At 42.0% G+C, this 19,301-nt stretch overlaps 2 protein-coding genes across 6 annotated transcripts in view; one reads left to right on the forward strand and one right to left on the reverse strand.

The window, feature by feature from the left end:
* Window positions 1-10,540, reverse strand: part of jmjd1cb (jumonji domain containing 1Cb) — a 69,505-nt gene extending 58,965 nt beyond the window's left edge. For all 4 annotated transcript variants that reach the window (XM_076149603.1, XM_076149601.1, XM_076149602.1 and 1 more), the window contains exon 1: window positions 10,129-10,540. In XM_076149603.1, the coding sequence (XP_076005718.1) occupies window positions 10,129-10,284 (156 nt within the window). In that variant the 5' untranslated portion in view covers window positions 10,285-10,540. The remainder of the gene's footprint in view (window positions 1-10,128) is intronic.
* A 2,898-nt stretch (window positions 10,541-13,438) lies between these two features.
* The window catches only part of reep3b (receptor accessory protein 3b), a 55,771-nt gene continuing 49,908 nt past the window's right edge, over window positions 13,439-19,301 (forward strand). For both annotated transcript variants that reach the window (XR_012963611.1, XM_076149608.1), the window contains exon 1: window positions 13,439-13,791. Coding sequence is in view for 1 of the 2 variants with exons in the window: in XM_076149608.1 (XP_076005723.1) it covers window positions 13,760-13,791 (32 nt within the window). In the remaining variant the exon portion in view is untranslated. The remainder of the gene's footprint in view (window positions 13,792-19,301) is intronic.

The raw sequence follows: 19,301 nt of genomic DNA on the forward strand, positions 1-19,301 counted from the left end.
CCGTGAATCCAGAGTTACTGAGAGTTGCTACTTTTTTTGGTGACCTGTCGGGGCCAATGTTTACCAAACACTCCCCCCTCCTCAGCCAATATTTCAGTTCAGTAGCAGAGACTCTCTCGTCTATTCCACACATGTTTAGCAGCAGCAGCAGCCTCTCCGTTACAGTTCATTCAAATGACCCAAACTGCATCGGCGCTCATTTATATTAGTGTTAGTACCCCACTAAATGGAAGATATGAAACCATGCTAAATGCATTCCCCCCCAAAAATAATATAAAATAGATTTAGTACATGGATTAAGTACTGCCTAAGACTCAGCAACCAATGTGACTTTTAGAGCGGAACAAGACCTCTTTTTACATAAATGTCAGTAGACGGAGGTGTCAAAATAATCAATTACACTTGATGGATTGCCGGATTTTCAATAATTTAAGTTCCAGGGGTGTTAATGATTAGTGATTAAGAATTTAATTGGTGAAAGCTTTATTATTCGGATAACAGATGCTGTTAATTATTTAACTCTGTCTCTCCATATCTTTATTCAGCTTTGTGTTCGCAGCAGTGAGCTGTCCCACCTCCTTTCACTCTGCCCTCCTTATAGCTGAGTTTCACACGATATAAAGGCAAAAAAAACGAGATTAGGCCGTTCGCATGCCTGTAATCAATAGGAAACCCACTGCTCTCCACGTATACGTGGCGTGTTGCGTAATCGCAGTATGAGGCGAGTCACCCATTGAGGAAAATACACGGGGAGGCAGCATACTTTGATTAAGACATTTACATTTGTTAATAAATCATTTCCAATTGTGTAATGTAGGTCTATTACTCAGAGCAAGTATTCTATGATTTGTGCCTATTTGGATCACATGAAGGTGTATGCATGATGACATTTGAAAAGGATGATTCATTTCCTTAAACATGGTATAATCAAAGTTTTAAAGTGCACATATTGACTGTTAGGTGATAAATTAAGCAAAGTGTACATGCCTTTTGAAATCTCTTAACAATGTTCTCCCGCTTCTAATGTAGTCCAGCCGCCTACATTCGAAATTACAGGACATAAACAAACCCACCACGGTGCTTCTCACTCCATTCATACAGCTCATTACACTGCAGGAGTTCACTACTACAGCCACTCCTCGCTGGAAACACACATGTCGATGTGTGTATCAAACACTGTTGAGCTCGCGGACACTCCCAGCAGTCTGTACTCCAAAGGTGCGTCATGCTGAAGCTTTGTGCGACCTCTTTATATTTATTCTTTTCTCTCACGCTGATGCACGGCTCCTGCTATTTGTTGCCTACCAGAGAACCATGACGGCGAGATCAAAGAGACAAAAAAAGTTCCCGTGTGTGAGTAGATGTGCAGATGAGTGTGCACAATTAGGTGTCCACGTGTGGCTTTTCTTTCCAGCCCGAGTGATGAAAGAGGGCGAACTCAAGGGAGGCACAGTGGCAGTAATCCTACTCCTAACGGGGACATACTCTGCTTAATGGTTTATGTTGAACACTGTCAAAGTTGCAAACCTTCATGCCAAACATCTTGTGAGACAAAGCTGCAGGGACTCGACTCCCGTGAAAGCCCAGTTTAGCCCTCTAGCCCTCGACAACACCCTTCAGTCTTCCTCCAAGTCATGTGTGCCGTCTTAATGTAAGGACAGGTACTCAACACGGCAGGTCACGAGGGCCAGTTAATTATTAATCTCTATAGTGTGGCGTGTAACTGCGCATGACACTGGACGGGGATAATACTACTGATATGATGATGATGGTTTATAATCCAGAGACACAGACACAGACAGACAGAGACAAAGGGGGCTGGTGTTGTGAGATGGAGGGAATTGCTCCTCTTTCAGATAACAAGAGTTAACTTGTTTAATTGCCACTACCATTCCAGCTGAGGCATGTCAAATACCACATCTACTCACGCTTCGGTCCCAGCCACGAGTCCTGAAGGCCAATACGTACACCCATGTTTAAGTTGTTTCGTACTATTATCATTCAGCACTGCAATCACCGGAACTCTCTTTTTCTTGTTTTTGTTATTTAGTAGAACTGTTGTAGTTGCAGCAGTAGCAGCGGCATTTTCTCATCACATTTGAGCAAAGGATTCTGCTTTGCTTATCTATCGATACACAGAAAAGGAAGAACAAGAATACAATTGTAATAAACACTTTATATAACACTACTCGAAGATCAAAATCTGGAACCTACACATTTGGTGGCGAGGAGAGGAGAGGAGAGGAGAGGAGAGGAGAGGAGAGGAGAGGAGAGCATCTGGAAAGAGTTATGTAGCTGGAGTCCTATTGAACAAAGAGAGCAGAGTGAACAGGGACTGAAAAAAAAAATGAGAGAAAAAATTAGCTCTTTGACTTTCCTGATTGCTTCACTGTGCAGGGAAAAGGAGAAACTACCGGATCAATAGCAGACTATGGACCTGTAACCCACATGTATCCATGAGGTGGCAGATAAAAATGTGGTCACGTTATGACCTGGAGTCAACGGCCGGCTGTGCTTTCTCTCACAAACAACAACGATACCATTTATTGTGATTACCATTGATTGTAATTAAAACGGAATCCTGTAAATATAAAGGTGGGTAAGGGTTAACGGGTCCACATAACAAAATATTAGACTGTTGGATTATTATGATAACAGTCTAAAGTGGGTTACAGTTTTACAGTTACTATGTTACTACTAAAAAAGTCGGAATCATGATTGTGTATTAAGCTTGCAAACCTTAAACGTTCCAAACTATACCATGGCAACACTTTTTGGGAAAATCATGACAAACGTGTGAAGTAAAGCTGAGCAGTTCAACTGGCACATTCAACAATCATTACACTGTTTCTTATGTCCACACTAGAGTCATTCTACTGTTCAAACTTTAATATTATCAATTGTATCCTATGATCATTTTCATATGAACTGCCATCAGGACTGAGGTCAATTCTGCCTGATTCTCAAGCTATTTTATTGTGATTGATTTCAAACTAAGAACGGGTTAAACAAAGTGCAGCGAAAGCTGATGAGTTGGACTTCTTTTGTAAGTATTTTTTGTCTGGAGTTGTACTCTATTCTTTCTCTCTATGCTGCTGTATTGTGTTGTAATCCGGTGGTGAAGGAGTTAAGCTCTGTGCAGTGGGTGAACTCAAAGGAACTGGCGTTCACGTGGCTAAGCCGCTGTTGCTATGGGAGAGAGGCCAGACAGAGGAGGGAGAAAGAAAACCTCTCTCTCTCTCTCTCTCTCTCTCTCTCTCTCTCTCTCTCTCTCTCTCTCTCTCTCTCTCTCTCTCTCTCTCTCTCTCTCTCTCTCTCTCTCTCTCTCTCTCTCTCTCTCTCTCTCTCTCTCCTGCTCTCTCCTGCTCTCTCCTGCTCTCTCCTGCTCTGCTCTCTCCCTCTGAAACCAAAATACTAATGAGTTCACATCTCCTTCTCTTTATTTTTCTAATTATTTTTCTCTATCTTACCCTTCATCTCTGAAACATCCCTTTTCTCCTTCTTTCATCTGCCAAATTATCTCTCTCTCTCTCTCTCTCACTCTCTCTCTTGCTCTCCCCCTCTCTCACACCGACTCTCGTCCTTATTTTCCCTCTACATCGTCCTCATTCTCCGTCTCTCTCTCATTTCAGAAAGCTTGCCAGTGAGTCATCTCGCAGCAGCACAAGGCCAGGCTGCTGAATGTACTGATGTTTGAGACTGAAGGAACACAACGGTTACCCAACAGAAACCAGCTTGTTTCTCATTTGAGAACAATTTCACGACCAAATAGACATCAGTCATAAAACCACTACGACAGTCAAAGGTATGAAACTATGAGACAATAAAGTAATCCCTCCAGGGCTGCATATGAAGCAGATCTGATACAGGTTGTACGACGAACCCTCCTCTGAATTAGAAGTACAACAGCTAGCCTAATCTGTAGAATCATGTGAGGCTGCATTACTTCACATTTTAGCAACCAAAACTTAACACAAACACACACGTAATTTCTTGTGACAGTACGTCTTCTGTTAATAATTAGTTAGCTGCATTGTCCAAGTGAAGTCCAATTAACTTGACAGCAGATTGAAAGGACAGCGGCAACCAGGATCAGAAAGAAAATTAGGTCAAGACAGGAACAGCATGGAAGTCAGAGCAGTGGGCCGGACCGAAAAACACAGCGGCCCAGAGTCCCAGAAGGGAGAGGACAATACAGAATGGTGCAGGACAAGAAGACAGACGGCAGAATAGAAAAAGGAGAGGAAACAACTCAAAATGTAGCAGGGCTAATCCACTAATCTAGGCATGTGTTTGAGGTAATGATGGGCTTAACACAAGCCACGGCTCACAGGACACTGGCACACATCACAATTTGTATTTATTGTTATTACACACGAGTTTCACCATTCATGTTGACAGGAAGACTTTGGACAGAGCAACATTCCATAGTGTTTTCCGTGGACACGCGTCTTCGGTTTGAGAAACTACGTTAGAGACATGAGCATCGTCCCCAGCAATAACTAAATTCCAGGGTCAACTGGTGTCACTGCAGAGCACACAAACAGATACAGCAACATTCCATCAGCTCCGGCTTCCCCTATCCAGTCATGAATTAATAATGACAAAGTCTCCGTCTCTCATATCTCAGCCAATTTTATTTCCTTCCCTCAACTGTTATTATGGATTTGTGATAAATTAGCACAATGCCAACAGCAGCAGGTGACGTCTCATCCTCTCGTCGTGAAAAAAATGCACTACAATAGATGACACGCAAAAGCCGGAGTCGCCGGATCCATATGGGAGTGTTTCTGAACGGGATAAGCTCAACCTCCTCATTACTGGCTACACCAAAATAGCTTTCCTCACATTCTTTGGTGGAAAAAGTCTTGTTTGAGGGCCAGGCTAGCATTCCCTAGTAGCACTGTTCTAAAACACGCAGGACATCTACGGGCCTGACAAACACTTTGGCTTCAAATGTTTCAATATCGCTTGGCAATGGATAAAACGCAAACAACAGACAAATAACCCTCTGTAATGAACATTTTACTGCAAGGCTGTTTCTGCTGTTAGTATTCCTGTAACAACCACAAATCTGCTTTGTATTGCTTAGGATCACCTACACAGTGATGATGACAAGGCCCTGTGGCATATTGTTGAAAGGTGTGTCTCAGGTTAACATCAACGGATATTTAAAAATTAGGGAATGTGGTTTGTTACCATTTGCCATCATTAACCCCAATTAAATCTGCTCTTGTCTTATCCGTTGCCCCCGTGTGTGCGCCTAGATTTGAAACGTTTCTGAATCCAACCATCGACCTGATTTCTATTCAGCAATGATTTGACTCGACTGAACAGAAGACTCACATCAACATTCAACGACTGCAGAAACGAACCCATCAAACGTGACGCAGTTTCTGTTTCGACCTGTCACACAATCAGAATATTGATTTACAATTTGACAGTTGAGACCAAGACTTCATTTCACAACCAAGACACATTTAACCAGCACGGAGTCCTTGGTAAATTGGGAAATATCATTTCATATCAAACCACGTTTGTCAAGTCTGAATGAATGTTCTTTTGTCAATTATACAGGCAGCATGCATGTGTTTGAAAGAATACAGTATGCACTTCTATCCAAATACTTAAATCATCCTTTTTCAGGCAACAGCTACATGGAGACAGTGATATCGTACAGCTTAATGTGACTTATCACATCACATATCGCCATCAAATCATAAAATAAGCTATAAAACATTGGGGTTTTCCTCTCCATGTCGCGCAGCTCTCATCAGTGTTGTGCCACAATGCAGCGGTCGACTAAGGAGGGACATTACTCTAACATCTAATTCACTCCTTCAGGAATCTACAGCAGATGCTGACAATCTGAACCTCATGTATTCCCAGGGTTAGTGTGCGAGCCTATAGGAGACTTAAGAGCAGCTGTATGTAATACTATGATGGAGTGCAGCTATAGTGAGAGAGAGGGGGGGAGAGGGAGAGAGAGAAAGATGGGGGAAGGGCACATGTAGCCAGCCCATCCAAGCTTCGGATTACATTTTGTTTCTTAGGCACCAGAAAACAAACCACTGAAGCTTTGTGTATCCAGTTACTGAGCTGCCTGATCAACACACCAGCCTGGACATCACAGGGTAATACAGTAAGTTGGTCAAATGCAAACTAATTAAAACACTCCAACCAACTACTTTAATTCCCATGATAGAACAATAACGTAGTTAAATAAAATAAATGGTAATAATCTCACCTATCACTGAGCCTTTCTCATATTAACCCTTTCTAAAGCAGAGAATTAAAATGTCTTTTGTTGATTCGACATGTCCATTTTGTGACAACGAAGGACAAAGCGTGTGTCTGAAAGCAGCAGCTCCTTATTAAATTCCATTGGCTTTCACCTGATGCGGCGCTGTGCTAATTTACATCAGGGAACCTTAGGAACAATCTTAAATTATCATTGATCATTATTATCATCATTAAGCTGTATAATTACTATGATTTTTAAATCAAATAACCAACATTATGTGTTTGTCCAATTCAACATACACAAATATAATTAGTACCATTACACGCACATATTATAATCACTATTAGTGATGACAACTACCGGAACTTTCATCATTAAATTGTATTTTTGGTAGGTTGTTATTATTTTGACTGATACCAATCACAACATTAGTAGATATGTAGTAGTATGGAATCAATCATGCAGGAATGATGCATATAAATTAGAAGGTAAACATTTTCTCCTGACATTTTTTCTCTGTCTCGCTGGTCTTCATTTGTACTTTGAACAATGTGGCTATTCACTACCCATACACGCACACACACACCAGTGCATGTTTCTGAAATGAATTACGACAGTGCTACAACCATGCGTGTATTCTGTATGTGGAAGGTTCTTCTCCAGTCACAGTATGTCATTTTCTGCTGATTAGCAGTACAGAGATGAACCTCAGGCCACAGCCCTAAAAACAAACTCCTACTGTACACACACACACACACACACACACACACACACACACACACACACACACACACACACACACACACACACACACACACACACACACACACACACACACACACACACACACACACACACACACACAGGACTGTAATGGAAAACAATGTCTCCAATGTGTATGGCAGCGACCTGGCTGCCCTGCTCTTACATTCACCATGAATCCAGATGAGTGGCACTTTTATTCCTAATGTGCCAGCACAGATTTCTGCTGCTGAGCTTTTTTTTTTTTTTTTTCCTTTTAGCCTTTGCGTCCCTCAAGTCCCACCCAAAACTAAATGGCTGGGAGGAAATTACAATGCTTTTAATGGCACACTGTATTTTACAATGCTACGCTGTATGTCACTGCTGCAGAGATTCTGAGCCATAAAGTCCCACACTCGTCTTTGATGTTCATTTCTTTAAATCTCTCTGGTTTTTCTCCTCCGTTTTCTCTTTCAGATTCTCCAACCCCGATATGCAGCATTTAGAACGCCATCACTCCAGCAAGTCTGGGTATTTTCGATGTAAAAATATATTCTTGCTGTCAATAAAACAAATCAACATACTGTCAAGGTGATTTGTCATTGTAGCACTGAGCTCACAGAGACACATTGGAGGTCTCACTGTGTAACAACATCAGGACCATTGTAAACACAACAGTAAATATAATATTCATGCTGACCTGAAAACATTACAATCCATGTGATAGATGTGGTGGAAGAGATACAGACGCATCTTAACATGTGGCTGGACACAAATTAAACAGCAGTATAAAGAATATAGCACCGCAACAGCAGATGTGGAAAAGGTGTTCAGGTTTTAGGAATTTTATGTACAATGCGAGAATAAAACGCAGTAAAACTCAAGCAGTACTTCCCTCATACATGAATCAACATGTTTGCAGGCATTAAGTACATCTATTATTTGTCTGTACTGTGAATAAGCCAAAAATGCCAGTAGCATGAACATATATAGGTGAACGGCATACCGGAACCCTTACTCGGATAGATAATAAATGAATTAAAATGAATTCCAAACTTGCTGACTTACAAATCAATGTTGGATTTCACAAAACACAATTCCAAAAACACTGACAATTTCTATAATAATGCTCAAGTAATAATATACTCAACAAGACACTGTTCAGGCACCAAATGCTATGCAAAGCTACCAGGCAGTGTTGTGAATGACAGTGTTGATGTCGCTCATGGTCATTTCCCATCTGATTGGGATCATACTGAATTCATGGCCTTGTATAAACTGTATTGTAGATCCACCAAGATAGAAAGCTGTGAACCAGTAAGCCTCTGTTAACTCAATGCACGCTTACACTACTGGACTGTCTGACCAAAGACACTTGACAAAGGCCTGACAGCTTGGCTTGACACACTTCTTTTATCTAATCGCCAGTTCTCCTACACTGTATTCACTCAGCTAGTTAAGCCCCCTCGCTAATGAGTCTGTGACTCATAGCATGGATTTAAACCTGAACGCTACTCGTGAGCTAAATCGCATCACATGGAAAGCAATTCAACCAAGGAATTACAAAGCAAGCATCATGTTTACTGGCCAATACAAATAAGGATGTGCAATATGCAGCACCGACGAGAAGCAATAACATATGTGGAAATTGGCAAGGCATTTAGCTTTGACAATATGACCCATTAACGCTGTTATGGCAGCACACCTGTCCAAATCATCACAGACAGCTTTGTCTAAACAAAACGAATTCAACCTATAATACCACAATGTCATTTAGTTGTGGATTTTGCAATTGAAGACACTACATCAAAAACACCATCATAGGCAGACTGAGAGAAGAGACAGAGCCGTAAGAGGCACGGTGGCATTCACACACACAAAGACTCAACCCCAACAGAGAAACCATTGGCTGATAACAGTCACAACGGAAAATGTAATTACACACACTAATCATTTAGTGTCCTCAGGAAACCCCTCTTATGTACAGCGAAAACACACCAATTGCACTAAGTACAAATAATCCAAGCAGAGCTGTGTCTGGGTTTGGCCAGTTATCTGCATAGGCAGATAGCAGGATTCTGTGAACAAAAGAAAACGGAGAACAGGCACACACTGTACAGTAAGACAGTATAGTGTACCAGACAATCATGGGCTTGTCATGGCAAATATTTCATTGTTTGCTGGTTTAGGCATGTTAACAAAAATGTGCAAATATCCCTGTTTTAAAGGAAACGAGCTTTGCAGTCATCACACACTGCGCTGCATAAAGAATGTAGTAATGACTTATTAAACACAAATCGTGCTCTGCTTCTTTAAAAACAGCCCAAAACGACAAGAAATTGTGTTTTAAAATCGCAGACTGTATTTTACGTGCAGACAGACTGCTCATTGTTCAGCCTGCAGCGAGGCAGTTTTATGTTTTTACAAGTCACAGCATTCCTGCGTCCCTGTCCAAGTCGGAGGGGTTGTTTTCCGCCAGAAAACACACAGAGACGGCGCTTTATGGTCCGATCATCAAGCCTCGCATAACGTGGACTGTGACCAATAGCCATGAGCTAAAAATGGGGGGGGGATTAGTTGCAAGATGCAAAGAAAGTAGATGAAGAAAGCTGACATTACCTCCCTCAGCTGATTTGCAGTAAACAGCAGAATAAAGCGTTTAGCTACGAGAGGATTCAGCTACAATACTTATTATGGTGACAAGGACAGGGAAAGTACACTGAAATCAACGGGGTGAATGAATGCAATCCCAGGCAAATTGTGTTGTTTAGGTTTGTCTTCGTCGCATATATGTTGAGTTTTGAGATCAGTGCTTGGGTTTCGCAGTTAATAATTGGAGTGATTGCTGGACCTAAACCATCTGCTTTGCCCCTGAACGTTACAGACAGACTGGTTTCATGTTAGCTCGCTTAAAGTGGTCAAATAATGTTCACAATTTCGCCGTAACAACAGAATTAAGATATTGGGTTAATGCTGCATACCGCTAACACGCTGCTGGTCAAAGGAGCCGCCACACAAAATAATTTCAGCCGGAGACGCTGATTAGAGAAGCCGCGCTAGCTATAGCCACCAACCGCAGATTTCCCTATTAAGTTTGCATGTAACAGACAGAAAGAAGAGGGGAAATGGAGCATTCTCCTTACCGTCAGGTCAGGGTTGTCGCTGTCACGGTGGTTGACGGCTCGTATGACCCCAGTCCTCCACGGCCACTGATCCATGTCGCCGATTTCAGGCGGCTCATCCCCGCTGACACAGAGGAACCGCTTCCCGACCAGCTCCGGCCGAGCCTCGACTGCCATGGCCCTTTGCTGGTCAACCCCCCCACCCCCCCGCGAAAAACTTCCCGACAGCGACGCCCTTAAAGACCTGTCATTTACTACATGAAACCTGCTCTAGATTAATCCGACGGTACAAAGAAAACAAAAAAGTTAAAGTAATTCGTTGGTAAAAAAGCTGAAAAGCGACCCCGGGGGATTTAAATGTGTAGCAGTCTCCACCCGCTCGAGCGTCAGCCTCTTCTCTCCGTGTTGGAAAAAACTGTGGAGCACTGGGCCGCATCACCACCGCCATCCACGAATGTGCTCCTCCGCACAAATCTCAACAGCACGCACCGACCGCAGCACGTGTGTCTCCCTCCGCTCGACTCAACTTTTTTGGTACTATTTCCGCTGAAATGACTATTACAGCTGTCTATAATTACTATTAGTATTATTAATGCTACTATTGATGCTGCTGTGGCTACAACTACTTCTATTATACTATTAACTCATAGTTGTATTACCACAAGCACTACTTTCTTCTACCATTGCTTCTGTTAGTACCACTACTGCTGCATTGCTACTACTAAGAAGGCATAGTTTTTGTTCTGCAATATCTACTACCAACTTCTGATAATAGTAGTACTAAATGTGTCCAACCAGCTCATGTGAACGTCTGTAACTACTTGAATAACAAATGTTTTTGTATTACTGCTTTGTAAATGTTGTTGTGCATATAATATAATATATACCGCTCTAGTTCTAGTTATAGGAAAATGTATTCATTTGTGTTCCTGCAAATAACTCTGGAAGACGTAAATAACGTTTAGAGATGAACTTTAGAGGTAAACAGCATGATCCACTATGCATGCATGCCGATCTGTATTATCCAAAGGTATTGGCTATACTTTTAATATGGAGTACTCTATATGTTTAATGTGCCAGTTATTATCTGACATGTGGCTGAATCATGGGGTACTGTACAATGGTGACAATGTCATAACAATGATTGATCTTACTTGTTTTTTTTCTAATTGCTGATTTTCAGTCTAAATATAGTGACTTTTTTGTGCTTGAGTGTGTTTTTCAGCTATGTATAACATTATTCCTCTGAGGCTAGCAGTGGAACAGCTGAATGCGTGGTCTGGAAGTATTCTCTCTTCAGCCACAATCCTCTGATGTTGTCCTAGACAGACTGTGTGACCAGAGAGGCTCCACTGGGATTCTCCCTCACGCTGCTGCACACTGCAGCAGACACCTTTATGAATAACAAGTAGCAAAAGACCTCAGCTGTATGCACACACACACACACACACACACACACACACACACACACACACACACACACACGTGCACACATGCACACCACATGCATATAAATTACATGCATACAGTATATGTAGCGGGTAATTCAACAAATAAAAGCATGAACTCATTGCACACACTCAAAAATGACACATACATTTAAGATGGTAGATATTATTCACACACACTTATGCACAGAAATATCTGAAACTCACAGGCAGAGTTTGCATCTGTGAAGTAATATGTACAGAAAATTGTATAGAATATGATTAAACAAAGTCAAACATTAGACAAGTTACTACCTCAAAAGTCAACTGCAATAATGGGACATCTTGCGCAATGGGACTACTTATGTTTTAATGTACGAATGGAACTGTGTGTTGTTTATTTATTGTTGTTTATTTATTACTGTCCTGTATTGTGTTGTATTCTCATGTACAATGACAATAAAAGCTATTCTATTCTATTCTATTTATGAACTGTATACTTGAATGGTTTACATACATTCTGTTCTGCAGGTGTAGTGGGTCAACCAAAATCCATCCAAAATCCTGCCAGCTGCCTTCCTTGTGTTGAACTGTTTTGACAAAAACTGCTCCCTCAATGAATGAAAATGCACTAATCCGTGCAAATTGGTGCTGTTCCAAAGCAAAACATTGTTCCTGATAGTGGTAAACTACTGTATTGTCCCCCTGGATAATGACTTCTAAAATAGAGTCATTTTCCTGATAATGAACATTCGTTCACATTATATGGATTCCACTGCACTGTTACAGGATCTGAACTGATTGGTTGTCAGGTGGTTCCATGGACAATCTTAATCCATTTATAAAATGACCAAATCATTGTCATTGGCTGTCATTACAGCCAATCACAACTTCTGATTCAGAATTACTTTAGTGTGCAGCTATGAGGTGAGATGACATTTGCAACTTGTGGTTGAATCTCATGAATGTGAACCACCTTTACAGCTTGCATTTACACATGGATAGTTTTGACTGAGATCCAATCACAAAGCAAGTAAAACCACATCCGCATGTGGTCTGACAGGTCAGATTACATTGTTGTCACAGTGTGTTCTGCAAGCATTTAGACCTCGCAATACCTCATGATTAACCTTATCTATATATTATATCTAGATCATATTTTATTTCAGGGTTTAATGCAGCCTTTGATTTGACACTCATTTCCAATTGTATATTTGTGTCATATTCTCTTATATAGCAACACACGACAATTTTTAATTTGTGTGTAATTTGTACCAGCTCTTACATGCTGGTAGATCTGAATAAAACAAACTCTCTAATCTGAAATTTGACATATTTATTTCAAGTAGTGTATTGTTTCCCCTGAGGAATTCATTTGGCAATTTGATTGCTTCCTTCAATTTCTTGTATTGAGGCAGCTGACAGACCCCAAGGTGTGTTGCTGCCACTTGTTGGACCGGAGTGTGTACAGAGTCTAAATCAGGATTCTACCATCAACGCCTTTTTGATTGTTCCCACTTCATTTACATAGCATGAGGGCACGTTGGCCATCATATTTCTATAATAAAAGAGAGTTGTAGGGGCTTTTATTTGGGGATTTATTTTGTTCGTGTTCATTTGCGTGGGCTGTAAGTATAATCTATTCCCTACAAACATTCAATTATCAGTTTTGCCCCCCAAAATCCTGCTCGTGTTCTCTCTCTTGAAACAATTATTTGAAGGAGCACTTTAACTACCAATCAGAGCGCAGATCGCTGAATTCGAAATTCCACCGCTTCGCTGGCACATAGGTCACGTGGACAAATGCGGTTAGCCAATGACAAGGCTTCCTTTGGTGTAAACAGACAGAAGCAGCCAATCGTAGGCTCGATGAGGTCCGGTGACGTAAAGGGGTGTCTGAACAGTGTGCTGGTGTTGCCAGGAGGCAGGAACTGAGGAAGAGAGAAGGAAGGAAGAAACCCAGGACCATTCGCCGTCCTTTATAACACAGCCCAAACTAAACGGGCTTACTTCTATGTTTAGCTATGGCGACATAAGTATAAGTTTGGTATCGGGCGTATTTGCGTCATGTTGGTCGGCTGAGGTTCAGCGCTGTAGCTCGCGCCTCCTGGAAACGCTCACGAAGTTGGACCGAAGAAGTTCGTAGCCGAGGGTTTGACGTTATCACCCGGGGTTTCTCTCCGTCTCTCCTCCGCCACAACCCCGCTCAACACTATAAGGCAACCATGGTGTCCTGGATAATTTCGAGATCCGTTGTGTGAGTACTACTTGACACGAGTGATACAAAGGAAACTTAAATGGCCTGTTTAGCGGTCTAGACTATCTTTAAAGAAAACTGACGCCATTGGAACTTTGTTAGCATGTTACTGCTCTTAGGTTGTTATGACCTTTAAATCCTTTGTATCTGACAGGTTAAAGTGAAAATCTTATCAGATAGCGGGTTTAGCAGTTTGTTACATTTACGACACTTTGTTACGCTTGTTGTCTTTGACGTAAAACATTTGGATAGGAACTTAGTGAGTTTATCATGGGAGTCTAATGCTAACGTCAAAGCTAGCTACTTTGTTTCTGAATCGTGGCCTTGCTTGCTGGCGGCGGCTCAACAAAAATGCGTCCATTCTTGAGAAAGAGCTCCAATTGCAGCTTTTCAGGCGTGTTGAGGCTTGTTCACCGTCAAGGAGTGCCAGGTACAGCTGACATCTTGAATATATTAATAGCCAGAGCGACCCGGACGCAGCGTTGTTTGTGGGAAAGTTGAGGAGGTTTGCTCTAATTTGGTTTTAATTATGGGTTTTGTTTCTGGGCGTTTTCCGTTAAAGGTAGTAATTGAAACATTGCAATTTAATGGGACATAAATCAAACACAGAAATAGTGTGAATTTCCCCACACAACTGGACACACTGGTTATATAAGCTCATCCAGGCAGGGTAGGAATGTGATGAGGTGTGTGTGTGTGTGTGTGTGTGTGTGTGTGTGTGTGTGTGTGTGTGTGTGTGTGTGTGTGTGTGTGTGTGGGGACAGGAGGGAGTGGAGGAAGACGTGGAACAGTCTCTGCTTTGTCTTTTTATACCACTTAGACACTCTTAAACCTGCGTTTGACCCTTTTGTGGGCTATTGTTATACACCGGGGCCAAAAATGTGATTCTGTAGCTTCAGCATACAGTAACGTTGGTGTAATCATTCCAGCAGATCTTGATTGCTCTTGTTCAAAGGTCAAAATGTGTAATTTGTCACGTTTGGCCATACAAGTATAAGAACAGTTCAGTTAAGGGCAGGCTCCTGTTAATTCCATCAATTCAAACAGCTTATTCCACTTTATTGTTTGTCTTAATAGCAGCACACCAGGAAATGGAGTTAAGTGTCCACACAAAACCTTTACATCACACACATAATGCTTTGTTTTCTTGGCTGTTCAGAATTCCCAGGTCCGCAGAAGATAAACAACGCGGTGTGTATTCCAAATATGGCCGAGCGTTTCTGTGTTTGTTTGACCCACACAGCAGCAATGCAAGTGGTGTTGCCCCGATACCTATTATCAGTCTCCAGGACTAAATGCTATTGCAGCATTCCAGCATTGATTGGAAGGTGGTGGATATAAGATTGAATGTTTGTATGTTGTAGATATAAGTTCAGTGAGTTTGAGCACTCCTCTTGAGAAAAACAAACAGAACGCGGAAGTTTAAACTGAGAGGAGCGGAATCAGTACTGCTCGGTTTATTATTATATTATTTGTGATGAGTAGCCCTGATAACATCACAATTTTTTTTTATCCAGCCGATTAAGGGTTTGTAGAGCCAGCATTTGGCTACTTATCAGCTGTCCTCAACTCATTGCTGTTATGGGAGTGATCTCTAAAATAATCTGCGTAGTCTCGTGAGGCCAAGCTTGAGATCACAAGGTCCAGCCCCACTGCGGGAGAATCCAGCTATTTTTGGAAAGCTCTGTTTACGTCTGGATACAAAGAGAACGATTATAACATTAATGCCTACAATGACAATGAACAGTTACCATAATGATGATAATAATATAGTTGTATAACAATGATGGCTCCCTCTTTAGACAGGGATTTACAATAGGTTAGATCAATACTAGGTGTGTGTTATGTCCGTGTGTGTGCAAATAAGACACAAAGTGCAAAGAACAATAAGTGCATAGCCACTTATCCCAGTGATCATTGGGCAAGAGGCAGAGTCTCTCCACACGGGAATTGAACCAAGGACCTTCTTGCTGCGAGGCAAGAGTGCAAGCAACTGAGCCTGTCAGGAATTTCATACAGTGAGCACAGTTGTCACATTAATATTAGAGAACGTCTTGTTGTTCTAACGAAGGTGATGATTAGGGTTTGTCCCTGTGATAATAAAGGAGTGGCTTCTCTTTGTTTTTGACACTCACTCCTATCCCCATTTTCTATTGTGTACAGAACTCAGTCCCACTGTCATGGAGACTTGTTTGTGTCTGTGCCTGGAACAGTGCACATGTGAAAAGGGTGATTCACAGTTTGACTCATGTTGGCTGCTGCTGTGCTGAATGTAATCACCACTGAGAAATGTGACGTTGCATACATGTAAAAAGCAGGGACCCTTCTTTAAATTATTACCACCATCTCCATTTCCCGGTCTATCTTCTCATTCCCCTTTCCATTTCAACACCCCTTTGCATGCAGTGGAGAAAATAGCCTGTTTTCCTTTCCATGGGCCTTGACTCTGGGCTCAAGGTCAATTTCCCTGGTTTCCTGACACAACCGACCACCAACAACCAGATGGAGGGAGGAGATTGACTTGACAAAGGAGGAGAGGGGGAAGGAGAGGAGATAAACAATCAAAAATCTTTATTATTTGAGCTTATGTCACTTGGTTTTGAACTTCGGGAATGAGAATGTCATATGACTTACATCAGCCAGGCTTATCTAATTACAGTCTTCATCATTCCATAGCGGCGTTAACACCTAATGTGTGTTCAGTAGGCGTGGGAATTTCTAGAGAGCACCCAGTTCAACAAAACATGTTCTGTTGCCGACAAATTGGGGGGGGGGGACAAACTGTAAAGAACTTTGGTATTGGAAACCAACCTTCAAACCGATAGGCAAGATCCGATTGGGCAACGTAACCGGCTCAGCATTACAGGTAACCGCCTCTGCACCATCTGTGAGCCAGTGGCATCGCTCTCTCTTTCTTACGTCCCTCACGGCACCTTCATCCAAACGGTAACTGAGGGCTTTGTTTGTCACTGTAGCCTAACTTCCTCATCCAACAGATAAGGGCCTTATCTTGGGACCTTTCCTTGTTGAAATCGGAGCTGGGGATTTTCCAGTTATGGAAATAATGTACAGCTATTGAGTTTACTACGAGAACATGTTTGAGTTACTCGTATTTATTGAGAATAGTACAAACAATCATACTGCACTACATTTTAAACACTTGCTAAGTCCACTGTATTGGACATTTTTCTGTATGCAAGGGCTTTCTTCTGATGTCCTGGTAACGTCCCTGAGCTGTGTTGTAAATATTCAAACTCCTCCAATTGTCTTGGCTTGTCTCCTAGCAAAGCACGGGCACTAGCTGCTTGCCTCGTCGTCACAGAGCATCAAGTACCCTCTTTGGTATGGTTTGTTACAAGGGAAAGGGGTTGTGGAGTCCGAGTTCTGTTATTTCCTTGGGTTTTCACAACGTAGATTACATCACACACTGAGCTGACATGTTAATGTTAGTGACGCTTTTGTCTTTTACTGTGTTTGTGTCACGGTCACCATGGGCCAAGGTTGTGTGAGTGAGACTTGACTGTTTTAGGCAAAGCTAATATGAAGCAATTTACAAACAAATACCTGCTAATTTTATATACACTACCAGTCAAAAGTTTGGACTGAGAAGAGAAGAGAATGAGAAGGTGTGTCCAAACTTTTGACTGGTAGTGAATATAATTTTATTTATATTTTATATTATCACTGCAACAACTCTGGGACTTCATTAGCACGACTAAGCTGTACTAGCCAAACACTAGGCCATCACATTATGAACTTGGAGACAAGAACCTGTCTTTGTGCTGTTGTACATCCAAATTGCTGTGCAACTGATGGTGAGCAATACAGAGGACTATCTGTATCAGTTCCCTGGCCTCACAGAGAGATTCCATCAAGAACTTTTAAAGCTGCGGGTATAGGGTTGCACCGCAAATCAACGGGTGTGTCTCTGTTATGATATCGTATTAAAAGAAAAAAAGAATTGCTGTGAAAAGTGTGTTTTTTCCTGTGCGCTAGCTTGGACGCTGTACAAAAGGTGCTGCTCCTAATCTGTGTATTGGTAAGGAAAACTGCACACACACGTATACCTACATACTGGGAAAGAAAGGACTTTTATATACAAATGTGGATCTTTTGTTCAGATAGTTCAGCAGTGTTGGGCTTTAATTAAAGGAAAGCTCAGTGAGCGAGACAGAGCGAGCTTTGGCTGCTTTACCGTTTCTGTAGCAACAGCAGGAAAATAAACCTCTGGTCGGTGTGGTTGCTTGCTGCTGAGGAGATTCTGGTTAGAGGGAGTATGTAACGGCCCTTTCACACATGCAGTATATGCCAGCATAATGCTGGGATGGTTCCAGCTGGGGGTCATGTTTGCGCTTTCATGTGGAGCAAGTGAACCAATCACAGGAGTCTGCTGTGGACGTATTTGAGTTGCTTTTGCAGAAAAAATTGAAGGAGTGTTTTGTTTTTATTTCAAGAATGGCTGCAAATTGGACCAATGCGAAAATAGGGAGGAAAAAGGGAGTTCCTCTTGGTCCACACTGAGGACGTGTCTGGAACTGTACAAGATGCTTGTTGTGTACGAGCTCCAGTGCTCTTTAAATGTCATTTGTCTGGCGTTGACGGTTAAATGCGTTGTAAGAAATACAACACCAGGCAAAAACAGCTTTTCTCCTTTTTTCTTCTTCTGTTGCCGGGCAGTTGGCATCCATACGTTTGCATTACCACCACCAGCTGGATGGTCTGTTACCCCGTTTAACCCGGCATGGCTTTAGGTTGTTTGATTAAGTGCAAGAGGCGTAAAGCAGCATCATCCCAGCACGTAGTTGCATGTGTGAATACTGAAAATCACCAGTGGTGCCTGAAAGGTTAATCCGGCATTATGTCATGATCTATGTGCGCAAGGGGCTTAAGACTGTGTACACCTGAGTGGAGAGGGTATGTGAAATCTCCAATGCTACATTCATTACTTAATTTGAATGAAATAATTCCATGTTTCTCCATAAATAGAGAGTAGATTATGCATCTCCTCTGCTCACCCTTACCTACATGCATTCATTATTGTAGTATTACTGCTTTGGGAGACTGTGAGACTGTTGTGGTGGTAGATGAGTACAGGATCCATCCAATTAGACAATCAGGAAAACACATGCTGCCTTGAGATTACGGGGGGTGCGTATGGGGGTTGTAGGGGTGAGGTGCGAGAGGTTAAAGCGGTCTGCGGGAGCCGTGTTGTTGGGTTCTGACACCCTGACATGCTGTGCTGTGAAACGATCTCAGAGCAATAACGCAGTCTTGACGTTATTGCTCATTAACGTTGTGCCGCATGTTGGCCAGGCACCCGGGTCGGGGCTTCCCTCTGTTGGCCTATTGGGATGGGAAATCTGGTCCATCTGTACATATTAAGCAGATGCTAAGCAGAGTCGTGTTCATTGCTTTCTTGTAGTCATCCTACTACTACTTTACCCTTATTTGAGTATTTAAATGTTGGGTATAGTTTGCATGTAATTGTACAGGGGAAAGAAGGATGGGGG

This window comes from Genypterus blacodes, unplaced genomic scaffold (genome assembly GCF_046128005.1).
Source record: "Genypterus blacodes isolate CSIRO-AG114 ecotype Tasmania unplaced genomic scaffold, CSIRO-AGI_Gbla_v1 ptg000046l_1, whole genome shotgun sequence".
NCBI lineage: Eukaryota > Metazoa > Chordata > Actinopteri > Ophidiiformes > Ophidiidae > Genypterus > Genypterus blacodes.